This window comes from Pipra filicauda, unplaced genomic scaffold (assembly GCF_003945595.2).
Source record: "Pipra filicauda isolate LSUMZ 115617 unplaced genomic scaffold, ASM394559v2 scaffold183_size1465899_pilon, whole genome shotgun sequence".
Classification (NCBI taxonomy): Eukaryota; Metazoa; Chordata; class Aves; order Passeriformes; family Pipridae; genus Pipra; species Pipra filicauda.
This window is the reverse complement of record NW_024104291.1, coordinates 180233-205701: the sequence shown is the minus strand read 5'-3', so window position 1 is coordinate 205701 and position 25469 is coordinate 180233. Positions and strand designations below refer to the sequence as shown.

General features: G+C 41.4%; 1 protein-coding gene and 1 long non-coding RNA gene across 3 annotated transcripts; one reads left to right on the top strand and one right to left on the bottom strand.

Moving 5' to 3' along the window:
• Positions 1-1667: 1667 nt before the first annotated feature.
• On the bottom strand, positions 1668-23674 carry LOC113989400. Its single transcript, XM_039380019.1, has 8 exons — positions 23580-23674; positions 19636-20042; positions 18990-19105; positions 18349-18403; positions 8734-8962; positions 6478-6866; positions 4509-4627; positions 1668-2166 (listed from the first exon to the last, which is right to left on the bottom strand). The coding sequence occupies exons 1-8, from the start codon at positions 23600-23602 to the stop codon at positions 2140-2142; spliced, it is 1365 nt and encodes a 454-aa protein (XP_039235953.1). The 5' UTR covers positions 23603-23674; the 3' UTR covers positions 1668-2139.
• Positions 11390-13064, top strand: LOC120323011. 2 transcript variants are annotated; one of them, XR_005563054.1, is made up of 3 exons: positions 11390-11665; positions 12335-12724; positions 12850-13064. It is a non-coding gene; the product is annotated as an uncharacterized LOC120323011 (long non-coding RNA). The 2 variants fall into 2 exon arrangements; XR_005563053.1 differs by having other exon boundaries at positions 11390-11697.
• Positions 23675-25469: the final 1795 nt, after the last annotated feature.

Below are 25469 nucleotides of genomic sequence, written 5' to 3'. Positions count from 1 at the left end.
GTGTGGTAGACCCATCCCTAGGCCCTTACATGCCAGTAGGGGCACAGCAGAGATACAGAAGATTGCAAATTCACTCTGGCAGACAAAACTGGTGTGAAAAATTTCGCTGGGCTGACTTGAAACAGGCAAGCTTCCAAACAGACCACAGGAAGTTTGTCCTCCTGCCTTTAGTGGGCAAGGCCTGAGCCCTGAGCATGAATGGTTATGGACCCTGCTGTACTCAACTACACATCGATCAAGTGATTTGATTTCTCCCTAAGGAAACAAAAAGTAAACACTATAATGGCCAGAAAGACAGCATGTGACATCCAGCATGAGGTCCTATACAGGAGGAAAAATACTTTAGCTGTGCTATACACACTTGTGCTGGTTTAAAAGTTAACCAGCAGGGGAAATGAACTCAACTCAAAAGAGAGATTATAAGTCAGAATAACAATTTAATAAAATAATACAATAAGTACGTTTATACAGACAAGCAATTTGGTTTTAACCCACAAAAGCCAAATGTATAACCCAGCACCCTGGGGCATGAACAAAGTGGTGCTTCTTGGGCCCCCCCCCGAGTCCAAAGTAAAGGGAGAGGGGAAAAAACCTGCTGGTGGGAGAGCTGTTGCAGTATGGTCAAAAGTGGTGATTGCAGTCCAGTTGAGGGTGGTGGTCTCAGTCTGGTTGAGAGCGGTGAGCTGCAGTCTTCCTCTGGATCCCACGAGTGGTAAAAAGGTTCCAAAACTCCAAGTTTATATATTCTCCAGTTCAGGCAGGAATGCTCAGTCCTTCTCTCAGAGTGGGGAATTCCATAAAAGGGTATGAGGATGCTCAGTCCTTCCCTCAGAGCGGGGAATTCCATAAAAGGGTATGAGGACAGGAACATCTACAGGCCTCTACTGCTACCAATTTCTGGGAAATGGCATGGAAGGCTATAGAATACACAGTTTTGGGTTACACCCATACCATGATAAACTGGTCTCAGCTGTCCTAACTAGGACAACACTGCTTGGAGTTATTTTATGTGCTTAATGCAGGAGACACTCCCCACCAGTTGTGCTCAGCCTTAGGTATACTCTCATACTGCAGGGACTGAAGCTGCTTCCTCAGCCGGTAGCTTTCCTGGCTGTCTTGATTGTCTGCTAAACATCTGGAGATTTTGGCATGGCCAAAGGATGCTATAAGCACTGATAAACTGGAAGAGATAGGCATGGCTCCCTCCAGGCCCTGCCTTACTCTTCAAATCATTGTTTGTGCCTGCATGTTGCAAATCCCAGCACCAGCACATTCCCCAGTGGGATCACACAATGGGCCTCCTGCTTGGAGGGATTGGGAATTATGAAACATGGAGCTCCCAACATGATTCATTCAGATGTTGTACATTATTTGCAGTGCAAATTGAAAAGTGCTGCAAGACCTAGCACACCTGTATCTTCTTTTTGCCCTCTGCTTGTACAGATAGCTCAGAGCTTTCAGTATCTCCTACTTCACGATTCCACTCAGTGTTTCCAGCTGGAAAAGCAGAGATTTTTTACCTTGTTATCCCAGTTTGCAATGAACAGCTAGGTCTCCAGAGTGTGGAATTACAAGGGAGGGATGTGTATCCAGGAACTGAACAAGAAAAGCAAAGTTTCCATAGGGTTGATATTTTTTCCTTTTATTCTATTGGTTTTACAGTCACAAATGTAGGGAGAATAAAAACTTAAAGTGAGATATTATTACAGAATTGCATAAATACTGTAATAGCCTGAAGTATTTGCAGAACCACACAAACACGTATTCATGAAAAATGTTGCTTGCTGGCGTCTCAAGAGGGTTCTGGCAGAATCTGACTGCAGAATCAGCATATGTGAAATATCTGATTACGGGGCATGGTCTCCATCCCCACTGGACTTTCAGGAAGTCTTATAAAGACCCAGAGAACTGTGCCCTGGATGCCTGGCTGTGTCATCTGAACTTCCTGATGGCTTCTCATGTGCTCCTTCTGCTCCGTCCAATACTTAACAATATCCAGACAGCGATAAGAGCCTTCTCTGGTGGCAGGATGAAACTCATCAAGGCTGCAGCAGAAATGATTGCTGGGCAGTGGCTTTTCTGGTCTGTTATTGATGCACAAAACAAGCTTGAAAGCATGGTGGTGATGCTTATTAGTATTCAGTATGGCAGCAATGGAGGAAGACCCTAGTAGGAAGAAAGAAACTTGAACATTAAAAATCAGATGCCAAAAGCTTAAGTTGTCTCTTCAACATAATATAGAATTTGAAAATACAGTATCTAGTCCAAGAAATCAATCACCCTGATCTTCCTTCAGTATTTTAGATAGTCTCCTTTGGGATATAGTTTTCCAGGCAACAGGGTAGCACCTCATAATTTACTGTGCCATGTACACACCTCCTAGAAAGACAGACCATTTAGAAACAGAAGAATTTAAAAGGTGGCAGATTGCATAGTTGAATCCAGGGGAAATGGAGCTAGCTCCTGTGAAAAGACAGATTTTTCAGGGGTTACAAAGGCCCTCCTGAAGTCTCTAGTCCAACAGCATATTTCCATCATGGCTAACTCCAAAGCTGGATCTGGCAGCTCAAAGGAAAGCTCTCAGTGTCTCCAGGGAAGGAGGTCTGCCAGCCTCTCTGGGTTCCAGTACAGCACCTTTCTCAGGGGAGACTTTTTCCTTCTATCCAGTTGGAATTTCCCTTTTTGCAGCTTGTGCATGTTACCTCATATTTCCTCTGTGCATCTTTGAGGAGAGTTTAGCTACGTTTTTACTGCCTTTATGTAGTGGAAAACTGCAGTTAGATCCCACTTAGCCTTCTTTTCTTTGCCTCTGGCAAAGCCAGTTCCCTCAGTCTCTCTTCGTAGGGCAAGTGCTCCAGCCCCCTGCCCTTTGAAGGGGTATTCCATCAAACCCTCTCTGGTTCCTCAGTGTCCTTCTTCTGCCAGGGAGGCCAGGACTTCACACAACAGTCTGTGCTTCTCTGGAGCACGTGCCTGGAACTCGCTCACCTCATTACACCTCGGCGTAATTAGTAAAACAGGGCTGGATTTTCAAAAGGGCTGAACACATAGACCTTCCCATTCCTTCTGTGGAGGGCTGGTAGTTAGCAGAACTACTGATAATGGGCCATATTCACCTTCATTTTAGGGATGGCTTGTATTTTCCTGAGACAGCAAAGCAGTTGAGAGAGTGCTTTCAGCATGTGTCCCAGTGCAAACTCCCTAGCCACCAGGACTGGCCAGTAATCAACAAGGCTGGCATGGGAGGGACAGGTAATTTGTTAGCTGGCTCTTTAAAACCTGGACTTGAAGGGCATGTTCACCTTGTACTGCTGCACAGGGAACTGTGCTGAGTCAGCTGTAGTTTGTCAGTACTCACAAGCATTTAACAGAGAGCTTTGTTCAGCTCCCTGGTAAGCATCACACTATGCATTTGATTGTGCGTAAGATGCTAAATTATTTAATCATTTCAGACATTAGGAGACTCAGAAAGACTGAAAGCCAAGGGAAAAAGGTCTCCTAAACCATTACATTGCATTAACTACTTTGTTAGATCAGATGATTGACTGGATATTGCCACTGAGTGTGTATCCTGTCACCTGAATGTCTTATTCAGACAAGAATTAAAAAGGTCAGGTCTTGAGGTATTAAAAGTCCTATGTAAAGTTTGGGGTGGATGGAATTGAAATGAAGTCTAAAGTGTACTTTTTCTTCATTCAGGAAGTTTATAGCGTCCTCAGGTGCTTATAGCATCCTACATACAGGTTAGTTTTGTGTGTGTGACTGTAAGTTCCTGCCTGTATAATGCAGTTGTGTGCATCCCTTCCTCCATCTCCTGCCATCCATTCTGCATAGAGGGACCAGTTCAAGCAAGAACTGGCTTGCTCCACAAAGAGTGGGTGAGCCAGGAAGTGGGTGAGTCCTAGAAGACTAGGACTGGAGTTCAACAGACCTGTTCAATAGACCACCTTCTCTTTCTTATATAGTAGGATATCAGGCTGTACAAATAACTTCTGCAGTTGTATGGATTACAAAAAACAGGGAATGTGGATCTCAGTCGCATGATACTCTTATATATAAACTCTGATCCTGAAAGCAAATCCACTAATCCAGGCTTTTAAACTTGCTCAGAACTTAGCTAAAATCAGTGGCCCTATTCCGAGAAGCAAAAAGAGAGTGCTTGAATCATGATTACACAGCTGAAGAAGCTTTTGGGGTCAAATAGCTCCAGCAAGCTGCAAGCTAATTAATTGGCAGCTGGTCCATGTAAAGGGTTGAAATAATGTACCCTTTCCTTAGTAAAACACCTGAGAGTACTGCTAAATCTCTTCTCTACTCCCAGTCACATAGGCACAGTGTAGTGGCATAGTCCTCGGCAGTCTCTTGTTGCTGGGCCCTCTACTTATGCAGCATCAAGCCCATGCTGATTTTTAATACTATCGTTTCTGCTAACACCATTGCCAAACCTCCTTTTCTTGGGACTTTGCATTAATTTTTGCTCTCAGTGTGTTCTTCAGGTGTCTACTAACCAAAAAGATATGACCAAGCTCTCTCCAGTTCAGAAAGATGTATGCAGTGAAGTTCTGGGGCCAATAATCATCTTCTCCATGTTGGTATGCAACAAATCTTTTCCAGCAGTAACTGTAATCTAGGAAGAGAGATATCCAGTCACTCTTGATGAAAAGATGCCCAGCTCTTTCTTCATTAACATGTCAGTTTGTCACTTGTTTTTCAGTAAGATTACAGTAAAGGGCAGGAGAAAGATATTCATGCAAGGGATTACACAATTAAATATACAAGTAAGTTAGTGGAAAGGGGAACCAAAACTCCAAAACCAGAAATATGTCTAAAAAAGAATAGCCAGAGAGCAAAATCACTGTGGTGGTTAGGACAGCCCCTATCAAGAATAGCACATCAAGGCGTAAAGTCAGAGCACATTTGCCAAGAGAGAAGGAATCAGCAAGGGAAGGACTGAAAAGGGAAGTGGCACATGCAAGTCAGAGCTTGTCAGGCATATCTTCTGGCAGCCTTGTGCTTGATCACACAGCTTTGGTAAGACACTGTTGCTTCAATCATGAATTTGTCTGACTTATTGTCCTAGTTAGGACAGCTGAGACCAGTTCATCACTGGATGGGTGTAACCCAAAACTGTGTATTCTATAGCCTTCCATGCCATTTCCCAGAAACTGTTATCAATGAACCATTTACACCATCTGCACATAGAGCCTGACTCCTCAGGCTATAAACTAGGTGCTAAGAGGCCTGCGAGGTAGGAATTGCTCTTGTCCTCACACCCGTTAAGGAACCCCCCGCCCTGAGGGAGGTACTGAGCATTCCTGCCTGAACTGGAGGATATATAATCTTGGAGTCTTGGGACCTTTTTAACCACTCGTGGGATCCAGAGGAAGACTGCAGGTCACCGCTCTCAACCAGACTGCAGCCACCGCTCTCGACTGGACTGCAGCCACCACTTTTCAACCAGACTGCAACCATCACTCTCGACCGGACTGCAATCACCACTCTTGACCAGACTGCAACAGCACTCTCACCAACAGGGTTTTTCCCCTCTCCTTTTCCTTTGGACTCAGGGGGCCCAAAGAACACCACTCTGTTCATGCCCCAGGGTGCTGGGTTATGTATTTGGGTTTTGTGGGTTAAAACCAATTGTTTGTCTGTATAATTGTACTTATTGTATTATTTTATTAAATTGTTATTCTGATTTATAATCTCTCTTTTGAGTTGAGTTCATTTCCCCTGCTGGTTTACCTTTAAACCAGCACACTTATCTCAATGATCAGGGAAAACCTGGAGTGAACACTCCAACATTTATCAGCTTCAGAATGATCTTAGTGTTAACAGGGTGGCCAGAGCTTCTGTCAGTGCTCTGGTGATATAATCCCAGAGATAGGTTCCACAAGATAAGCAGTGTCCTTTAAGAATGCATTAGACCTGGTGGATTTAAGAGCTGCACACTCCAGTAGTAAGTGTCCAGACAGGCGTGTGAAATTCATCTCTTCAAATGTACATTCTTTTCTGTGAGCTGCTTGTCCGGACTATTTGTACAGCCAAACATCAACAGGCAAGCAAGATATACAAACAAAAAGACACACGTGCAAGACATATTCTCTGTGCTGCATCATCTGAAAGTCTCTATCAAGGGAAAGCAATTACTGGCTGCAGTTGGCAAGCTGATCTGTATATATATGCTAGGAGGGACAGGTTCTGTCTTAAGCCCAGGATTTTTCACTGCACATAAGGGAGGTGTGGATGGCTAGAGAAAGCCCTAACTCTCCATGTTCAGATTTGACAAGAGGAAATGACCAGGTCAGTCCTGCTGCTGTATAGGACTGGGGAAAAAATAAGGCAGAACAGAGTGACATTTTTGCACTCACTAGTCCTCCACAATGCCAGTCATCACCTCTATTACAAACTGAGAGTGCACATAGTCCCAAAACTTTCAATCCACAGCTAGACAAAGCCGCCAAAGAGTTGGGTTACCTGCAAGATTCATGATACGTATAGAGACTCCATTCATCACCAGGTTGCAGAGACCTTGCCGGTTGCGCATATCCTGGTGCCTGAACAGCTTGGCTGCGTATATTTCCAAGGTCACATTACGATGTGTCCTCAGGAACTCCAGAATTCTCCTGGAGCATTCTCCACAGGGACTAGTTGAAAGGAACCAGGTGATGGAACAAGGAGCTGGTGGCACACCACTGAAGCAATTTTCCAAGAAGTTGACTTCAGCATGTTGGTTACGATTGTTTGAGAACCAGTTCCTCCAGATGGAACCATTTCTCCACCTGATTTCATAGAGCAGGTACACCACCTGTGGATGTTGGCCAGGCAAATAATTTCTTTTGAAGTCTTTTGGCTGTATCTTCCACCTGCAACAGAAGTACCAGCAGTACTGTGATCACGGCTCTTCAACGATGTTTGTCCTGTTGGGCATTGCCTGCTCTCAGCATCAGTCAAGCCTCCCACTTTCAGCCTTTCCCATCACAAATGAGCAGCTTGAAGAATGTCGCAATCTAATGATCTAAATCTGGAATTTGATGAAGACTCCAGAACACCCACAGCACTTTGTTGAGAACTGTTGGGTGCATAAGCAGCCCCATCACCACTCAGGGATCAGCACCAGTCAAAGCAGTAAGAAAACAGAAAAGGAAGATTGGGGAAAGGGATGTTAAGAGGAAAACAAGGCACAAGGCTGTCTCTGGAAATCACCATGGAGCTCAAACAGCACACAGTGATAGATGACATCTCTTACCCTTGGTTTTTCTTTCTGGGTGCAGGATCTATATGGAAAAGATTTGTAAGTCATTGAGGATAGCAGATCAGAAAACAAAACTTCCTCTACACTTTCTCCCCAGACCCCTTTCAGTCTATACACTCCCTGCCAAATCTCTTTTCTCTAAAAGGACTTAATAAGTAATGTCTGCACAGCAGAATAAGCACTCTGGAATGCAGGAGGGGTGGATTCCTACCTGGGAGTTGAACTTGATGGCTGTTTAAACTATACTCTACTTGAACCCTTGCTCAGTTTAACACATTAGGGTTGATTGTGTAAACACTTGAGTTTAACTTCACTGATTTCAGCAGTACTGCATCTGTTTTTCTCTGACTAATCAAAGAGTGGAATCAAATCTCTTATCCCTTTAAATCTTCCAAACCACTTCTACTAGGCAGGCAAAACTTGAGCTATTTTCCTATTGTAACTCATAATGTCAGTCTAGACAAAAACATTTTCGCAACCAACAATCCCTTCCTTACTTATTATGAAACCGTTTCAAAAGCTAGAAAAATATCAGTGTCAAGGAAAAAATATAGTGAGGAAAGGAGGATGATTTCTGACTAACAAATACCCAAGGGGGAGCACCACAGAGCTGCCTGATTATACACGTTTTGCCTCTCGTGGTAGCAGGCAAGTTTGACCCCATGACTCATTGATCCCTTCCCAGCTGAGAGTGTAGAGAAAAACACTTGATCACTTGCAGGTGATCAAGGCTACCTATTTATTTTGTAAAAATCCATCTATAGTGAAATTAAGGATCGAGGAACCGTAATTTTATTTAATAGATTAATTAATTGAAATTTATTTCCCTTTACAAATTTATACATAAATTTTATATAGAATTAAAATTTAAAATAATTAATTTTTATTTTACATATAATATATAATATAATAAAAATAATTTACTTAGAATTAAGATACTAAAGGCACTTTTTCCACAGCTTAGGTCTTTAAGATGAGAAATTATGAAATATACAGAGTCAAATTGCATTTCAGCAGAAATAAAATAGTCTTCCACATCAACAGAGACATGATCAACTCTTTGCACAGCCATGTTGCCGATTCTTTAAGAAGAATATTCTAGTTGTTTATCACAATGAAAATAAAATAAGTGAATAGATAAGCTCCATAATAGATAGATTTGATAATAGATAAGATTTGCTCCATTCTTAATTGCTTTTCAGATCTCTTTCATATTAAAAGTTCTTTTGGATTTTGAATTCTTTCTTCCACATTAAGGTTAACAAAATTATATTAATATTTTGAAGCTGGACCTAAGACTCAATATACGATAATGCATTCAAAGAAATAATACACATATCCACAAGTGTCTCCTGTGTATCCTCATGTGGCAACACAACACATTTTTCCCTACTCTCCAGTTTCTTAGATACAACTACAGTAAATATCTACACTTGAATATGGAGAAATAGGCCTACATTTCACATAAATTTACTTACCTCTGCCACCGACAGCAGCCATGGATGTTTCTGGTTTTGTGTGTCACCTCTTGGCCATTGGATGTGCCTTTATTAGCCTTACGTTTGTTTCGGTTTCTATTCCCGAATGCTGAACTTTGGGCGTCTCTAATGTTAGTCAGTTGAATGTTTCCTTGTGGTGACTTTTTCTTATGCTTATTTGCACTACCCCACTGGCTGAAGCTGAAAGCAAATTCCTGGCAGCAAAAGACTGTAAATGGGGTGCTGCCATTCAGAAATGGATCTGGCCCTGAATACAAGTTTACCTTCCAGAAACTGGAATTAACAGGTGAGACTTTTTTTTTATTTTGCAGTGCAGACAGAAATTACATCTCTTTATTACCTTTAGCTCCAGAACAGAAAAGCGAATCTTCTCTAGTCACCCCAATGCACTGAGAGAAAAGCATTTACACAAATGGCATCAAGACACATAGCTGTGGAATGGCAGATAACTTTTCTGACACCCAGATATATCAGAAAGTTGAGCAGAACCCAATGGAGAGAGGGAGACAGATGACATCACGGACAAAACCCTGTGAGTCTGTGGAACTCCCGCAGGTGATGGTGGTTGCTGCCATTTCACTTTATGGGACTACTCCTGTGGAGTTCCAAGGACCACTCACACACCCTCAAACCTAGGTCCTCACGTAAACAAAGAAAACCCTCCATGTGTGTGACCACTGAGCTGTGGTCAGTGACTGTGCAGACACTCTCAGGTGAACTTGAAGCAAGCTGCCTATCATCCAAGAGAGCTTCAGCAGTTGACAGCTTTTTGTGAGGGAACACCAAGACATTTTTGAAATGTCACAGCTGAGAAGAGCTCTGTACTCATATGTACTCATCTGAAAAATGAGTGAAACAATGCTAGTTTCTAGTGAAATTTCCTCTGACTGGCCCAAAACTGGCTTGCAGAGGAAAGGGATTACAAAAGAATTCTTCATATGGCTTAGGTAGAATCAGTCTCTGTCACTTACAGTTTTCTCTGGTTTTGTGACACAATTATTTTGTGGCCCTGATGCAAGCTGTAGAAATGGATCCCTGGTGAGTCATCATCCAGTAATGTGCACTCCCTGAGGATAAAGCCATTGCCTTCTTCAATGCCAAGTCTGACTTGGGATTGTAAAGCCAGAGGAGTGATTTATTTGTATTCTCTGCAGCCAGTTCTCAGTATTCTATTGTCAAAAATTGTTCAGTTTCCTGCCAGGGCAGATGAAACATAAGCATAGATGAATGGTGGAGTTCAGAGGGAGTAGGGATTCAGGCATTGTCAGGACTCTCCTGAAGAAGACTAGTCATGCCAAGTTATCAGGCACTGCAGTGGCAACACAGAGTCTACCTTCAGGGCCTCTTCTGCTGCAAGGTCACCCCTCACTTCACAGCATAGAATTGTTCCCTAGTGGTTGCATTATTTCATACCTTAGGGAGAGTGAATGGGATCGACTCAGACACTCAGAGGTTCTTGAAACAAAAAAGTGATTGACTAATGTAGTTCTGAGTTCATGGACATGTTTCTCAGTAAGACCAGGAATGCATTGCTACTGTAGTACTCTTTCATTGCCTTCTCCCTGCAGTAGGTACTTGCAAATATGCAGATGTAAATAAGGCTTCAAGATGATTGCTCTGATCTGTAAGAAATGGCTTGATTAGCAGCAGTAGTTCCTGATATAAAACCAGAACATGCCACAGAAAGCAGGGAGAGAAAAATGAGTCCAAACAGAAGCAGGAAATTAGCAACACAACATTTTCAGGTATCTCCAGGAAGCTGAGTGTGCTCTATGAAATGGTGGAAAACCAAAAGGAAAAAAAAAATTTAAAAAGGAAATGCTGTTCTGTCATTCCTGCCAGTCTAATATGAGGAGAGAAATCCCTTTGTAATTCCGTCGCTGGTTTAACCTTAATAAAATCAGAAAGACAAGGTTACCACACAAGAGAATTTTTGTACATCTAGAAGAACTTGCACATTCTGTTTACAGGGAAAAGACTTCAGTGAGTCAGAGGAGGATGATGGCCTCAGATCATATATCTGGGTGGGAAAAACCTGTTTCTTGGTCTTTATGAGCAAATAGCAGTAATCCAGTATACCTTTAAATTGCTATGTGCCTGTAGCAATGGTCATATGTATAGGTGGAGCCTCATATTACTCAAACAGCTGTGAAAAATTTTTTATTCTACTTCTCACATAGTCAATTACGTCCCCTTACAGAAGTTGCTTACAGAAGGTAATGTTAGAGATAAATGTGAAGATGATTTGTGATGCAGAGCTATTGGTAACATCTGAATATATCTCATCCACTCCAGCAAATGTTTGGGGTTTTTTTAAGGAACCAGCACCCTCATATGCATGCCTCATGAACCTAAATGCATTTTGGAGGAACATACATAGCAAAGGGCACACAGAATGGTGGACATACACTCACTCATGTCTCCTTTAGCCATCAGGTTCCTTAGACCTTCATGAGAATATTCCCTTTGGTAGTAGAGTCATGTCGTATACATTTGACCAGATTCACCGTGGATAATAATCTAGAAGCTTCACAATTTCTTCAGAACACTTTACAGAGGGCCTCCGAGATATGCACTGAATGATAGAGAGGGGGACAGAGAAACAGGAACTAACTCCCTACAGATGTCTCCCAGGAAACAGCAGCATAACAGTTCTGCAGCTATGATGTATTACAGAGGTGGTGTCTACTGATGTACTACTCCCCTAATTTATCTCGCTGAGTCACCTGTGTCTCACATAGTTTGTATTTTTTCTCAAATGTCTTTTGGTTTATGTGACACCTGAAATCCAAGAAGCATGTCTAGTAACAAATTCGGGCTGAGGTAAAGTCCTAGAAATGGAAACATATGGAAGAAATTAGGGAAGACAGACAGGTTAGAAGAAAGAGGAGCACAGAGGAAGGAAAGTAAGGTCAGACATCAAAGACGACAAAAAGGGACAAGGTTTGAATCAGCCCAGATCCCAATTTGCAAATCTCTGAGAATTTTACAGATACTTAGCTTCCTATTCTCTAGCTGAATGATCTGTTGCAAAGAGGTGAGAATCACTCAGTGGAAATTCGGAAGCAAAGAGGAAGAATTTAAATGTGACTAAAAGCCTGGGGCTTATGCTACAGAGGTTTAGGTCTCAATCTCAGTTTACAGGCTGCCTCCTGGTCTTAATTTGAAATGGTAAATCCTGTGTTAGTTCAAGTGTTCTGCTGCTGGCACATTTGACAGTAAAAAGAAAATCCACTGCATGCTTGTTTGATTTTAATGGAGTTTTTCAGTAGATATCTATATTTTTTTATCGAAAGAAAGACCACACACAAAGTGTTTTAAGATTTACTCTGTGAACTTCACATATAAAAAAGTCTAAAATGTGTCTCTATGTATGAATCTATATGTATGAATACACACTCAAAGATATTTACAGATATTTATGTATGCACAAAAATGCAATAAAGCATATAAAAAAAGGCTTGTAGATACACAAATACACCTCCTTAGCAGTATAGGACTTTGGAACTCTGATTGATAAGCACACCTACCCTTGGTTCTTTTATCTCTCACAGCACCTTTGCTTTCCATTCCTCTGCAGGTTTCACAGCGTCATCAGACTTCATTGAGACTCTTATTCAGCTTCTGTATGCGGAAACCGAAACTTAAGAGATTAAGATAACTGGCGACACTGTGCTGCTGCTGGGTGAGCTTTACGAGCCTGACTCTGTTCAACGAAGTGGAATGACAGCCAGACACAAGGGTGTGCAGGCAGAGCCCTGACCCAGGCAAAGTGGAAAACAGGCAGCTAGTAGGAAGCGCTTACCTGCGTGTTTACTTCAGTATTAATTTTTCTTAGCTAAACAAAACATCCCAATATCCTTGTAATATAATTCTTTCACATTAACTGGTGAGACTGCAGAAATCAGAGAAGTGGACCAAAGATACCTCATGAGGAATCAGTGTGAAAAAAGAAAAGCTGCAAGTGAAGGTATTTTGGAATATGTTTTCCTACTCTAAGCAGTCCTTCTGCAGTCTTCTCACACTACTTTGCATCACAGAAGTTCTGTATATTTATCTTTCTGATTTTGCCTCATTTCTATGTCTTTGTTTCAGTGCACATGCTTTGTCAAAGCACTAAGCAGAACAATAACTACTCCAAACCTGGTGGGCATGAGTGTCTCTAGTACCCTCGAGAGCCTGCGTCTGTCATACTGTCATCACACAACTGGCAGAGTTTAAAATAGTGAGGGGGACAGCATAACCAGATGGACTTCACTTGACAGAAAGCAATGATTCATCCATTCCTTCTCTGTCGTACCAGGGAGTGTTCAGAGCAGCTCCAGAAACATTCAGTGCTGAGCTTTTCTTTTCCAAGAATTCAGGGATTGCTTAATGACAACCTTATATGGTTAAACTCTCCCCAAAATTCACCTGGAAGCTGTAGCTCCCATGGGAGGTAAAACCTCCATCAAAAGTAGAAAACATCCACCAGAATCAGGTATTACAACCAAGGGGCACCATCAAGGATGGAGTCAATTTTCTTCATAAAAGCCCATATAGTGTTGGGGTTTAGCCCAGTGACCAAAACAGTGTTGATAACACATCAACGTTTTAGCTCCAACGTTTAGCATTTGTTTCTGACTGCGTCCCCAGGTGAGTAGGCTGGGGGTGGACGAGATGATGGGAGGTAACACAACCGGGACAACTGACTGCAGGGATCTCCCATGTTGTCTAATGATATGTTCATGGGGCTAGCAGTCAGGATCAACCAAGAGCCCAGATTTTCATGCTGACGAGGCAGGTCCTATGTCAAGCTGTGGAGTCAATCCTTAGGTCAGGATCAGGTCCTGTGATGGCAACCAAGGTCACATAGAGACACTGATCACCAGGCTGGTCCATAGAGATGAGAGAGGTCTGAGATTAACCCAGAAAATCAGTTCATGGGTCAGGAAACAGATCAACAGGATCCATGGCTTGCCATGGGCATGGACATATGCATGAATGTGAGAGATGGAGACAAGCACATCTACATCGCAGCTCAAGCAGGGACTAATAGTGCAGACCTGAGCTTAAATGTCATTCCTGGGCCATCTGTGGGCAGTGTGTCAGCGGAATTCCCAGGTTAGAGTGGTCAAGATAAGCAATTTCTTTTTTTTTTTTTTTTTAAATCCTCAGGGCCCTGAGAGGTACAGACCATAATAACTGTCTTTGTTTTTTACTGTGAAAACAATTCACAGTTCTTCCTTGCTTATGACATAGGAATGTCACAACCTTGCTTTGGCCAAGAGCTGTGAAAACGGGCTGAGTGTGGTAGGTCAGGGCCAACAGGACAGTATAAACAAGAACTAAACATAATGAGCTGTGGCACAGGCAATGGACCAACAAGCTACAGAACCATCCCCAAAGCTGCTGGGAAGGTGTACACTGTGATATTGTTTGATTGGCAGCCTGTGATAACTAGTTACAAACACCTTCAGCATTAGAGATTACAGGGGACACTTGGTCCACTTCATAAATTGAGTTTAGCAGTTTCACATTGTCTACGTGTCTCTTCCCCCCATAACCTGTGTGAGTGGTTTGGTTTACTCTGACTCTTTAAAACCACCTTGAAAGCATCAGCTCCTGAACATATAAGATATTAAGACCCATATCAAAACAAGAGAACACATCTACCAAAGTGGACATTATTAATTGAGGAGTGTTGCCATTTTGTGAGTTACAGGTTATCATCTCTAAGTTTTCATAAGCCAGATTCTCTTTAGGTTAGACTGATCCAAAACTCTGGTTAATTCTATTGATTATGTTAAAAGATTAGCAGTAAAAATGAAAGAAGAATCAGGCCCAAATATATCTTTAGAGTTCAATGACTAAAATGGGTATAAATCAACGAATATTTGTCCTAGTCTTGCAAAAATAATCTAGGATCAAAAACAGGGCATGGAGACAGGTTCTATTCCCAAGCATACTATCGACAGCAGGGCTTGTACTTCTGCACACATCAGAGGAACTAACAACTGGACAGAGCAGTTGTTAGTTGACTACTGACAGCTTGACTACTGAAAGGAATACAGCTGCATTCCTACAGTTCTTCGTGCAGCTTAATGTGACTTGTTTTTCAAGGGATTTCCAGTGAATACATCTAGCAGTCCAGTTCCAGGATGGACTAGCAGATAAAAATACCTTCTTACTCCTTTTCGCTAGCTGAGTGGAGATGCTGAAATGCAATGACCATAGATACTGTAATTATAATCTCACAGTCACATCTTTTGGTGGATAGATTTCCTTCTTTCAAATGGAGCATCTGTGGATTTTTTTAAGTTGCTCTTTTAAGATCAAGTGCTGCTGTTAGTTATGTGTTATAGCTCCCACTGAGTCAGTGGAAAATTCTCTAGGTTAGCACAGTCTTTCAAATGCAGACTAGTGAACCGACACTTACTGTGATAAGTTGATCAGTTTAAAACAGAGGCAAGTGCTTATTACATGGCAAACTATGAACTTCTGGAATCTTCTGCCCAGTAACCTGTGGATGCAGATGGCAGGACAGGGTCAAAGTAGATCTGAGAAACTCATAGTAAAAAGTCCATATATGGACACTAAAGGTAAAATGCAGAGTTCCCAAACACAGTCATTGTGAGTATTGAGGTAGTGTGACAGGATCATAATGAATCACAGATAGTGGCCAGGATTGTCTGCTCTCTCTGAAAAATGTCTCCTTCTGACACTGCTAGATACAGTGTCTGGACTACACTTTCTGCCCCAATGGGGCATTTTCTGTGGTTTCAGGTTTGTTCTGTTCCTCTTGCACCATGAGGTAGGAGACAAGGCTAGCCGAGAGGACAGCAAGTCTCCAGAGATGTTCCTTTTGGCATCCTGACCTTCTCTTGCCAGAGAATCATTTTTCAAGAGTGAAGGAAATAACCTGTTTTCATCAAAATGCCTCAGCTGAAATAAGTTAAAGTGGATTAATCAACTGCTAATTTAGCAATCCTCTTTAAGTACCCTTCTTCCATCATCCAGTGCACAACTAGACCACATCAGAGGAATAACAAAGTTAGCAGTGTATGGGGCATGGGACACTGTTCCCCATTCTGGCTGCTACCTGCCTCCATTTCTACATCCAGAAGTTTCTCACTAGGGATGTTTAGCACTGTCAAATATATTCAAGTCTTTCAGTGACAAGCTGTCTGTCCAGGTTCTTGGTGGCCTTTAGAAACTGGGGAATGTTAGGAACATTTTACATTACAACATTCTCCACAGAAGCAGGAAGGCAGCTGGCCATGTGCTGTGTGTGAAATGTCTTAGTAGAGGATCAGAGATAATGTTGGTCTGCTACTCAATGACAGAGATCACATCACAAATAGGAACAAAGCAGAGATGTTTAATACCTTCTTTGCCTCTGTCTTTAATAACAATGATGGGCCCTGGGACCTCAAGAGCCTTCTGTTGAAAGACCATGACTGAGGGGATGATAAACTCAGAGACAACCTTGAACTTGTTCAAGAGTGGCTGCTCCAGATGAGTAAGCATAAATCTATGGGGCTGGATGGGATTTGTCCCAGGATACTGAAGGAGCTGGCCAAGTCTGGAGAGGTCCCAGTCAACTGGAAGATGGCAATGTTGCCCCAGTTTTCAAGAAAGGTAAGAAGGAAGACCCTGGTAATTACAGGTCTGCCAGTCTCACTTCATTGCCTGGTAAAATTATGGAGAAGGTTATTCTGAGAAACAACTGCCGGGTCCCAAAAGGGAGGTTCTGGGCTCCCTACTCTGAGGTAGCCAAAGTTCCAGATTCCCTTGGGCTAAATCAATTAGATTCAACTGGATCAATTGGAAAGTTTTATTTATATAGGCAGCAGTGGTTTAAACTTTATGATAGGTTAGGCAAGCTGTAGCAACAACAATTTAAACATTTCTGAACAGCCTGTGGATGAAACCTTTCTGAATAAAATGTGGCAGTGATCTCTGAACAGCCTGCGACCGCAGGGAGTTCAACTTTTAAGGAGAGGAAGAAAGGAAAAAGGAAAGATAGGAAAACAGGTAGAGAAAAAAAGATCTGGATCACCACACAGGGTTCCAGTGCCATCTCTGGTCCGGTTCCTCCAGATGGTGGGTGCATGGATGGTGGGTGCACGCCCTGCCCCTCCGTTGCACTATTTATAGCCTAGTCCTCACACATGTATATTTTGTTATTCTCGAACTTTTCAGAAGGGGGTTGGGGGGTATCGTGGTTTCAATTACCCTCCCCCATCTGAAACACAAGTGCAATGCTGTCTCAAATTTAGTTTTTAGACAGTTACCTAAGGAAGTTGGACCCAGAAAAGCACTATCCTGCCTCCTCAAGACCCCCTTTTCTAACTGCACCTTGTCTCGTTTGCATGGTAACATTCCTTTTGTCTTCTGCCAGATGTTTGAGACATTAACTCTTTCAGGTTTTCAGTCTCTCACAAGACTGCAGTCATCAGTCATAGTCAGCACAGGTTCACAAGGGGAAAGTCCTGCTTAACCAACCTCATTTCATTTCATTATAAGGTCACTCATCTAGTTGACCAAGGGAAGCAAGCAGATGTAGTGGGTTTGCATTTTAGCAAAGATTTTATACTACTCTCACAGTAAGTATCCTTCAGGATAAAATGTCCAGCACACAGAGAGACAAGTCCATAGGGCGTTGGGTGAGCAATTGGTTGATAGCCCAAAAAGCTACAGTAAATGGGGTTACATCAGGCTGTTGACCAGTCACCTCTGGGGTTCCTCAGGGCTCAGTTTTACTGCCAGTGATCTTCAGTGTTTTTATAAATTATCTGTATGCAGGAATCAAATGTAGGAATCAAAATTAAGTACTTATGTCAATTATATTAAACTAGATGGAACTGTGGACTCCCTTGCGGTTAGAGAGATCTGACCCTGCAGAGAGATCTGGATAGACTGGAGAGCTGTGCAGTCACCAACGGTACAAAATTTAACAAGAGTGAGTCTTGGATTCTCCAGCTGGGACGGGACAATTCTGAAGTAATCCTGAAACTGACTTTCTTGTGATCAGTGACAGGACTGGACTAAATGGAATGAAGCTGCATTAGTGGATGTTCAGCTTGGACATTAGAAAAACGTTCTTCATTGAGAAGGTGGTCAGTCACAGAAACAGGATCCCCAGGGAAATGGTCACCACATCAGGCCTGTCAGAGTTCAAGAAGCACCTAAATGATGCTTATTAGTCATATTGTTTGGTTTTAGGTCATCCTGCAAGGAGCAGGGCGTTGGACTTGATGATCCTTTTGGGTCACTTTAACTTGAGATATTGTGATTCTTCGATTCTATAAATGAAGATCCTAAAATGAAAATAGAAGTATAACATTTAGATCCTCTAATTGCACTTTGGACCTGCTGTGATTTGTAACAGACATAATCAATGACCCCCTTAGCCATAGATTTCTTTCACTCTGTTTCACTAAAAATAGCATTTGTCAGAAAACTCTAATACAGTGAAATCAAAGTGCTACAGCACCTATATTAGTTTTGCTAGATTTTTTTTGTACACTATATTTTTTTCCACATTCCTTTCAGGCCAAGAATGTGGACCTATTCATTCAAGAACAGTCTCTTGTCTCCAGGGGCACAAACTTTCAGCACTGTTATTGAAGACACTCTCTCTTCTGTCTCCTGCCTTTGAGGAGGTCTGGCACAAAACAAAAACAAAGGTTGAATTTTCACAGGGGACAGACACTCTCTTTTGAACAGCTTTTCTCATCTCACAGACACTGTACCCTTCCAGCCAGTCATGGAATTTGCTGAATCAAATCTGGAAAGGACTTCAATGAAGTATTATAGAGGGGCCCAGTGACTGGGAGGCTGTCAGACCGCTGCAGATATTGACAGAAAGGGGTTGGGTAGCATCATTTGGTGAACTGAAACCCATGCTCAGATCTGGGTTATAAAGGAATCTGGCAGAGGGTTTCTGGGATAAGACTGGAGTTCCAGGTAAAAATCAAGGGATTTCCCACTCAGGAGCCTGAAGGAGAAAAACTGCCCTCTTAGCCTGTGCTTCATAATATGATAGAAAAAAACCCACAGTGCTTTTCTCTCAATGGGACAGGATAGTTCCCATGATTTTACTATATTACTGTTTCCAAAAAGTCTGCTGCAGCACTCTTTAAACTCCTACTAGACGTGAATGGCTTCTTTCCTTCTCTTTACAGCTCAGTTACCCCAGACTGCAAATCAGCATTCATGTGGTTCCCTCTATTGCTCAGAAATCTACTAACCTCTAAGATGCGCCAGAGTTTCGAACAATTCTTTGTTATCTCTGACTCAAAGTTCACAGTCCAGAAATCATCATCAGCACCTCCTTGGATAAAGTTTTTCGAACAGTCCTTATAGTCTGGAGAAACAGAAGCAAGATGATTAACCTGAGTTTATTCAGATGCCAGAGAAGCTCATGGAACAAGACTTTTTAACCTCTTTCTTGTGTCCGTGTCATAGAGACAGCTTGGCCATGGACAGGTCAGCTGATGGATGCTGTCCACTCCATATTTGGAACCAATGCCATTCTCCCTAGGCAATTTTTTCCCCTCTTTTAAATGCAGAGGAGCCCTTCAGCCAGCCTCATCCTAGCAAATGCATTTAGTCCCCTAGGAGAAGAGAGAAGGACCTTATCTCTCATCCCTCAGGAGTGACATAAATATAGTATCTCTAAACAAGGGAGAATTTTCATACAGGTCTGGTTCCTAAGAATCCTGTCCCTCTTCTGCAATATTTTAACATGTTTTTGGATGCAACACTCAGTCACCAAATGATTGATGTGCCCTCAGAGAAGCCGGGGAGGACACTGGGCACAGAAGCAAGCCCATAACAGACACAAAGTTCACTGGTTCACCCTTTCCCAATCCCACAAAGCACAGGAAAACTTGCCTTCCATGTTCATGACATTAATGTTTACTTGCGCCGACCTCGCAAGTTTCTTCAGACCTCTGCGGGTTCTTTCTGAGTCTTTGAAATAAAGCCGTGCTACATGAATGTCTATGTTCACATTCTCGTGCCTCTCTAAGAAATCCAGTATTTCATAACAGCAGTTCACACAGGGGCTCCAGGACAGGTACCAGGTGATGGAACATTTGACATTAGTGTATGGTTTCATTCTAAAGATTTTCTCCAGAAAGTAGACTTCAGCATGATAATAATCGTCACGATAATTTTTGACCCAGTGTATCCAAGAGCGGTCGCTCTCACCCCATCGCAGTTTGCATAGCAGATATGTCTCCCGTGGAAACTTAAAAGGATCAAACTGGTTTTTTAATGCCTTCTTAGATATATACATGCTGAAACAGAAGAGAGATTTCAAGAAATCACTGGTTACAACTTTGTTTTCATTAGTACTCCAGTACACAAAAAAGGGGGAGGGTGCAGGAAATGCGAGGAGAACTGAGAAGGGCAAAACACAGAGAGCAGTGCAGAAAAATGGGGAGGTAGGCACGACGGCAGCGTGAGGGAGCTAAGCCCTGAACCACTAATCCTCCCTATGGCCGTCCTCTTCCTTATCAGTGTGAGTATTTCTGAAAGCTTTCTACATTTTTTTTTTAATGTGTCAGATATTTTTACAGGGCTTCTATCTAGCCCTTTTCAATCTAGGGAGCCATTGCAAATTTTGTCAAAACTAAAAAAAAAATAAAAATCAACCAAACCGACCATAAATTATGAAGCTGAATATTTCTTTTTATTGGATTCTCTTGCTGATTGTATTTTCATAAAGATTAGGACAGTCAGCACAATTCTACATGAAAGAAAAAAAAATAAGTGCTCTATACAACAAGATGCAGCTCCCAAGAATGATATTTTTTGACAGATAGTCCATCTCTTAGATCCAGACCTTTTCAGTTCAGAAAAGACCTTTACATATTGCCAATTAAGTACCTATACAAAGACTTCCAGTGTTGGTCATGAATGTATCCTTTATATTTAGTAATTATCTGTAATACATAAATAAGAGACAAAGTCTCCAGAGGCACTTTGTAGCTTCATGCAATCGCCTTGTATAGAGATTTATATGAGAATGCACTTCAGATATATGTTTTTCCACATTAGAGTAATCTGGGGCAAATATAGTAGACAAGTGAACAAATTCTTAACAAAAAAGCAATAAGCCTACAGATTGTTCTGTAGATTAGCACCCACTAATAAAATTAAAAAAAAAAAAAGAAAACTAAACCAAATAAACAAAGAAAAAAATCCCACCACCAAAAAAAAACCCCTATCTGAACAAAGGACAAATGAAATCTTGCAGATCAAGTAACTGTCACATATTCTCTAGCTTCAAGACTCACCGCCTACTTAAAAATCACATCATTTATCTGAGTCAGTCAATAGTCTCTGTGTTCTTATCCTGTCTCCACTCTCATCCCAGCCTCCTACATGCTAAAATACATATGTACACAAACCATTTTATAAACCACAGAATGTATCTCTCTCTTTATTTCTCCATGTAAACTCCATTTATATAAACCACAGACATCACGAGTGCACATTTCTTTATCAGACTCTCTATCAAATTTATGTAAATGTAACAAACATAAATGCCACGAAATGTTTAATTCTGGTACAGGAATAACTTTTTTATTACATATAATTCCTTTAGTATGTCATTAAAAAAAACAATAAAGAGAGACAAAAGTGAAGCACAGGCTCAATTTTTATGCTTTCTCATTTGAGGTGTTAAAAGAGATGCATTTTTTCTATTTATTTTATGTTATTTGGAAGTTAATGTTTATTAGCTTAAATTTCCTTAAATCTTGATTTTTAGGGAACACATATACATAAAATAATTATATCATATGTTCACAATAAATATATAATATGTGTAAGTGGTTGAAGTTCACCAAAGAAAATACACTGAATTCCAAATACTCAAGCCCAATCAGTTAATCTCATTATTACAGAAGGTATCTTTAATGTTTTGGAAAGTGATATTACAATAGATTACAGAGATCTGATTTGTTCAAAGGTATCTGTAGATGTTGCCATCTGATTATAACATGCAAACAAGTTAAATCTTCCAAGTCTTACTTAAACTGGTCTAAAAGCACCTTCTTGCCTGTGTTTTGACCATAAAATATTGCACTTTGGATAAGTGGATGTCTCGTGCATATTTTCAGGGACATAAAGGCATTTCTTTAGAACAATCTTGCAATACACTAATCTTCAAGATACACCCACCCTAGAGATGTGTTCGGCCAAGAGAAATTTATGGTGTAATCAACTTAATGCAATATAAGCAAAAGTCTTCATACTTATAAATATTTGCTATATAGCAAGACGTAACTTGCTATTTTTTAAATAATATATTAATGTAAATTCAAACAGCTTTAACAGACAACAAATTTAAAAACAATCATAAAACATTCACACACTAGAGAATATATATAGAATCACATAATCCTTTCATCTATTCTTTTTTCTCCCCAAACAAGAGGAGAGAATACTTAAAATAAATTGTGAGTTTACAGGTAAATTGCCAAAAGCCGTGCAATCGCTTCAATTTTTTTTTTCTTTTTATAGTTTTCACGAGCAGTCCTTGCTGTTCAGCATTTTTATGTATGGTACATATATACACTCAGCCTAACTTAAGTTAGAGCCTAACTTAAAAAAAAACCAAGCACTTAACAGCTGGTTCCTTGACACAGATATGACACAAAATTAAGAGTTAGTACATAATAAAATAAATAAAAAAGAAAACATTTTTAGTTTTCTTTCTAAATTTGATTCATCAGTCTCATGAACCTTTTCAGAATTTAAGAGCTGGAGAGAAGTACATCAACTGTAAAGAGTGACTGAGAATTTAAAAGGTGGATTGTACCCTAAAACATTTAGAGAAGTTAGGGGAGAAAATGGCAGAGGGATGACACCCAACATAACTGTCTCCTAGGCTTTACTTTCTTTTTCATTTATATGCAGCTGCTATATAAATGTGCATTAAAACTTGAAAATTAAATTGACTGATTACAAATATATTTTAAAATCTGTTATTTATAAATTTGCTATTGCATTGTTCCATCGTCCATAACTTGAACAGGAATGCTATGAGACTATTTTAAAATTTTACCAAAAAACCTAATATCTCTCATTAAGACTTTGTGTAATAAACCGCATCATTATAGACATTTAATAATTTTCCTTCCTTCCTCTACCACTTTTTATTAGAAACTATTTAAAATTCTGCTCATTGCAAGATAATAATAGTAATAATGATAATGTCTAAAAATACACAACCATAGATGTGTCAAAAGTTCTTTAATCTGCATTTTTCCTCCCTTGCTAATGCTTGGTACAACCAATGCATTTCTTTACTAAACTTTGCATTAAAAGCTTTTTTCCCGCCTCTATTGAACAGAAAATGCCTGGTCTGACACTTCATTTTGTGTCACAAAGTCTGTTTCAAGACCTTGAAACTGTCGAGCAGGGAAAAGAGGCATTTTTGGATTCCCTTGCTGCCTGGCACTGGGGTGAGCCAGCCTTAGCCCTTCCCCAGCACACCCCCATCTTTCCTTTGCTTTTGTCAGTGCCTTTTGTTTCGCGATGGTTTATGGCTCCCGTGACAGCTTTTATGCCGGTGGGAACTTCCTCAGCAGGCTCAGACTTCGGTGCAGCTCCTCGGCCACTGCAGTTACACTTGGGACGGGGCTCCTACTCGAGTACACTGGCGCCAGCATCGCCCTCGCCCTTCCCCAAGCAAGGCAGAGACTTTGCACTGACAGAGAAAGCACCCCCCTGGGGCAGCAAAGCGAGGGGTCCCCTTGGGTTGAAGCAACAACAGCATAGAGCTGAAGCTGGGGTGGGTTTTTTTGGTCATCAGTTTCTTTTACCCTCTCATCTTTTTCCTGTACATGGCTTCTCCTCTCCCGGTGGACCCTTCTGGTGCTGTCCTCCTTTTTCTGCTCCTGCAAACGGGGCTCCGCGCACGGCCGACGCTGGAGCAAATCCCCAGGCTCTGCGGGCTCAGGGTGACGTAAGAGGAAACAGGAAAACTTTGCTTGACCGCAGTTCCACCTCGTAATGACATGTCCGTACATGCCTGCCCTTAGCAGTGCTCTTTCCGCTCTCCTAACTCCTAAACTGGGAAGCAAGGGCTGATACATGTTTTGGGTTAAAAAACATAATAATTGAACAATCTCTTTGAAGCCTGCTTCTAACTTTCAAAGGGATGATAATGCTTCCTCAGCAGAAACATGAGATTTATTCTTCTGTGTGTTGCAAATAGTATCATAAATAATTAGGATTTAATTACATAGAAGAAGTAGTTGTGATAAAATAATTGAGATTTGATCATATAAAAGAAGTAGTTCATTCAATTAAAGGTAGAAAATTGTGAAGCACAATGTGCAGAATTGTTAAGGAGTGTTATGTTTGAAGTATGCAACCATGGATATCTTGCCAAGAAGTTACTGGACCTTGTATGTTAAGTTACTGGACCGTATATGCTGCTTGGAAACCCCCTCACCCCTTCCCATCTTGATCTGTGTATCAGGGATTCCAATCAGTTAAACTATGTAGAATTGACCAGTTATTGTTTTTGGAATAAAGATATATAGCCTATAGAACCAATTATTGTAAAGGTTAGATTTAAGAATGGACTTACGTAAGAGAGATAGTAGTAGTATAAAATGAATAGAAGAATGGGCTTATGTAACGTGTAGGACACTCCTCCCATGGACACAGCTTTTTTGCATGGCACACAGACCTTTCCTGAAGGTTGAAGGGTTTCCTCTGTTGAAAGCACAGTAGTTCTGCCTCGTACATTGCCAGACCTTTCCATGCTGTCACAGCTTCATCAAGGATGAAGTGCTCACAAATACCACTGATGAGAGACTTCACTCACGAAGTGTCAGCAAAACTTACTTTCCCTATCAAACCCAGGAGACTTTCCTCTGTGGAGAAAGAGAGGGGTCCATGTATTGGGAACCATGCAGCAAACATGGCATTCAAGGAGCTGGTAATCTCAAACAGACCATGTCTGCTCACTTGTGCTTAGAGACTGAGAAACCTGTACATTCCCAATTTCATCTGTAATTTCTATACACAGGTCTGTGCTGCGCTGTGCTGCACATGCAGCATGGCCCTCAGGCCGCACAGACCCCTTGCTCTCAGGAGAAGTGTAGCTGGTGGATTGTGACAAGGGAGCCTGGGGCAGCTCCTGCCTGGCACCAGTGGCTGTACCACCCACTTGGCAGTCGCTAACCAACCCTTATCTATATGTGCAGCAGGAAGTTCGAACTTCCTGTAGGAAGAGAAATGTGTCCCTGTAAGAAAATATATAATAGCTCAAGTGACCAAAAGTGGGAAGCTTCCCTTCACAGGCAGGATATACACAATGTGCTGTGGGGAAATCCAACCCTGGTCTTGTCCAGCACTGCCAGAACACAGGGTGCCCAGCATCTGAAGGGGTGTTAGATTTACTTGCTGTCTATATTCCTCTTCATATTCAGTCTGTTTAAAACAGCTGTTCATTAAGCCATATGTTGTCAGGCATTTCTTACTGGGAACCACTGTATATCCTACACCAACTCTCTTGCCCATTAGTGATCCTGGCAAGGCCGCTGAGATGCACACATCTCAGTGTGGAATGGAATTGGACTTCATTGATCCTTTTGGGTCTCCTCCAACTCAGGATATTCTATGATCCTATGGTGCTGGTGAGTATACAGATAAGACTGCAAGAGGGCAAAATATATTTATTTTGAGATTTGTAAAATAAA

Bases quoted from the DNA above. Each gene is read 5' to 3' on its own strand.
- LOC113989400 (XM_039380019.1), bottom strand. From the start codon at position 23,602: ATGTACAGGAAAAAGATGAGAGG. The intron at 20,043-23,579 runs GTAAAAGAAACT...CTTCTGTTTCAG, and splicing joins TACAGGAAAAAGATGAGAGG to CATGTATATATCTAAGAAGG. The intron at 18,404-18,989 runs GTTAGTAGATTT...GTTTTGTGCCAG, and splicing joins AACTCTGGCGCATCTTAGAG to ACCTCCTCAAAGGCAGGAGA.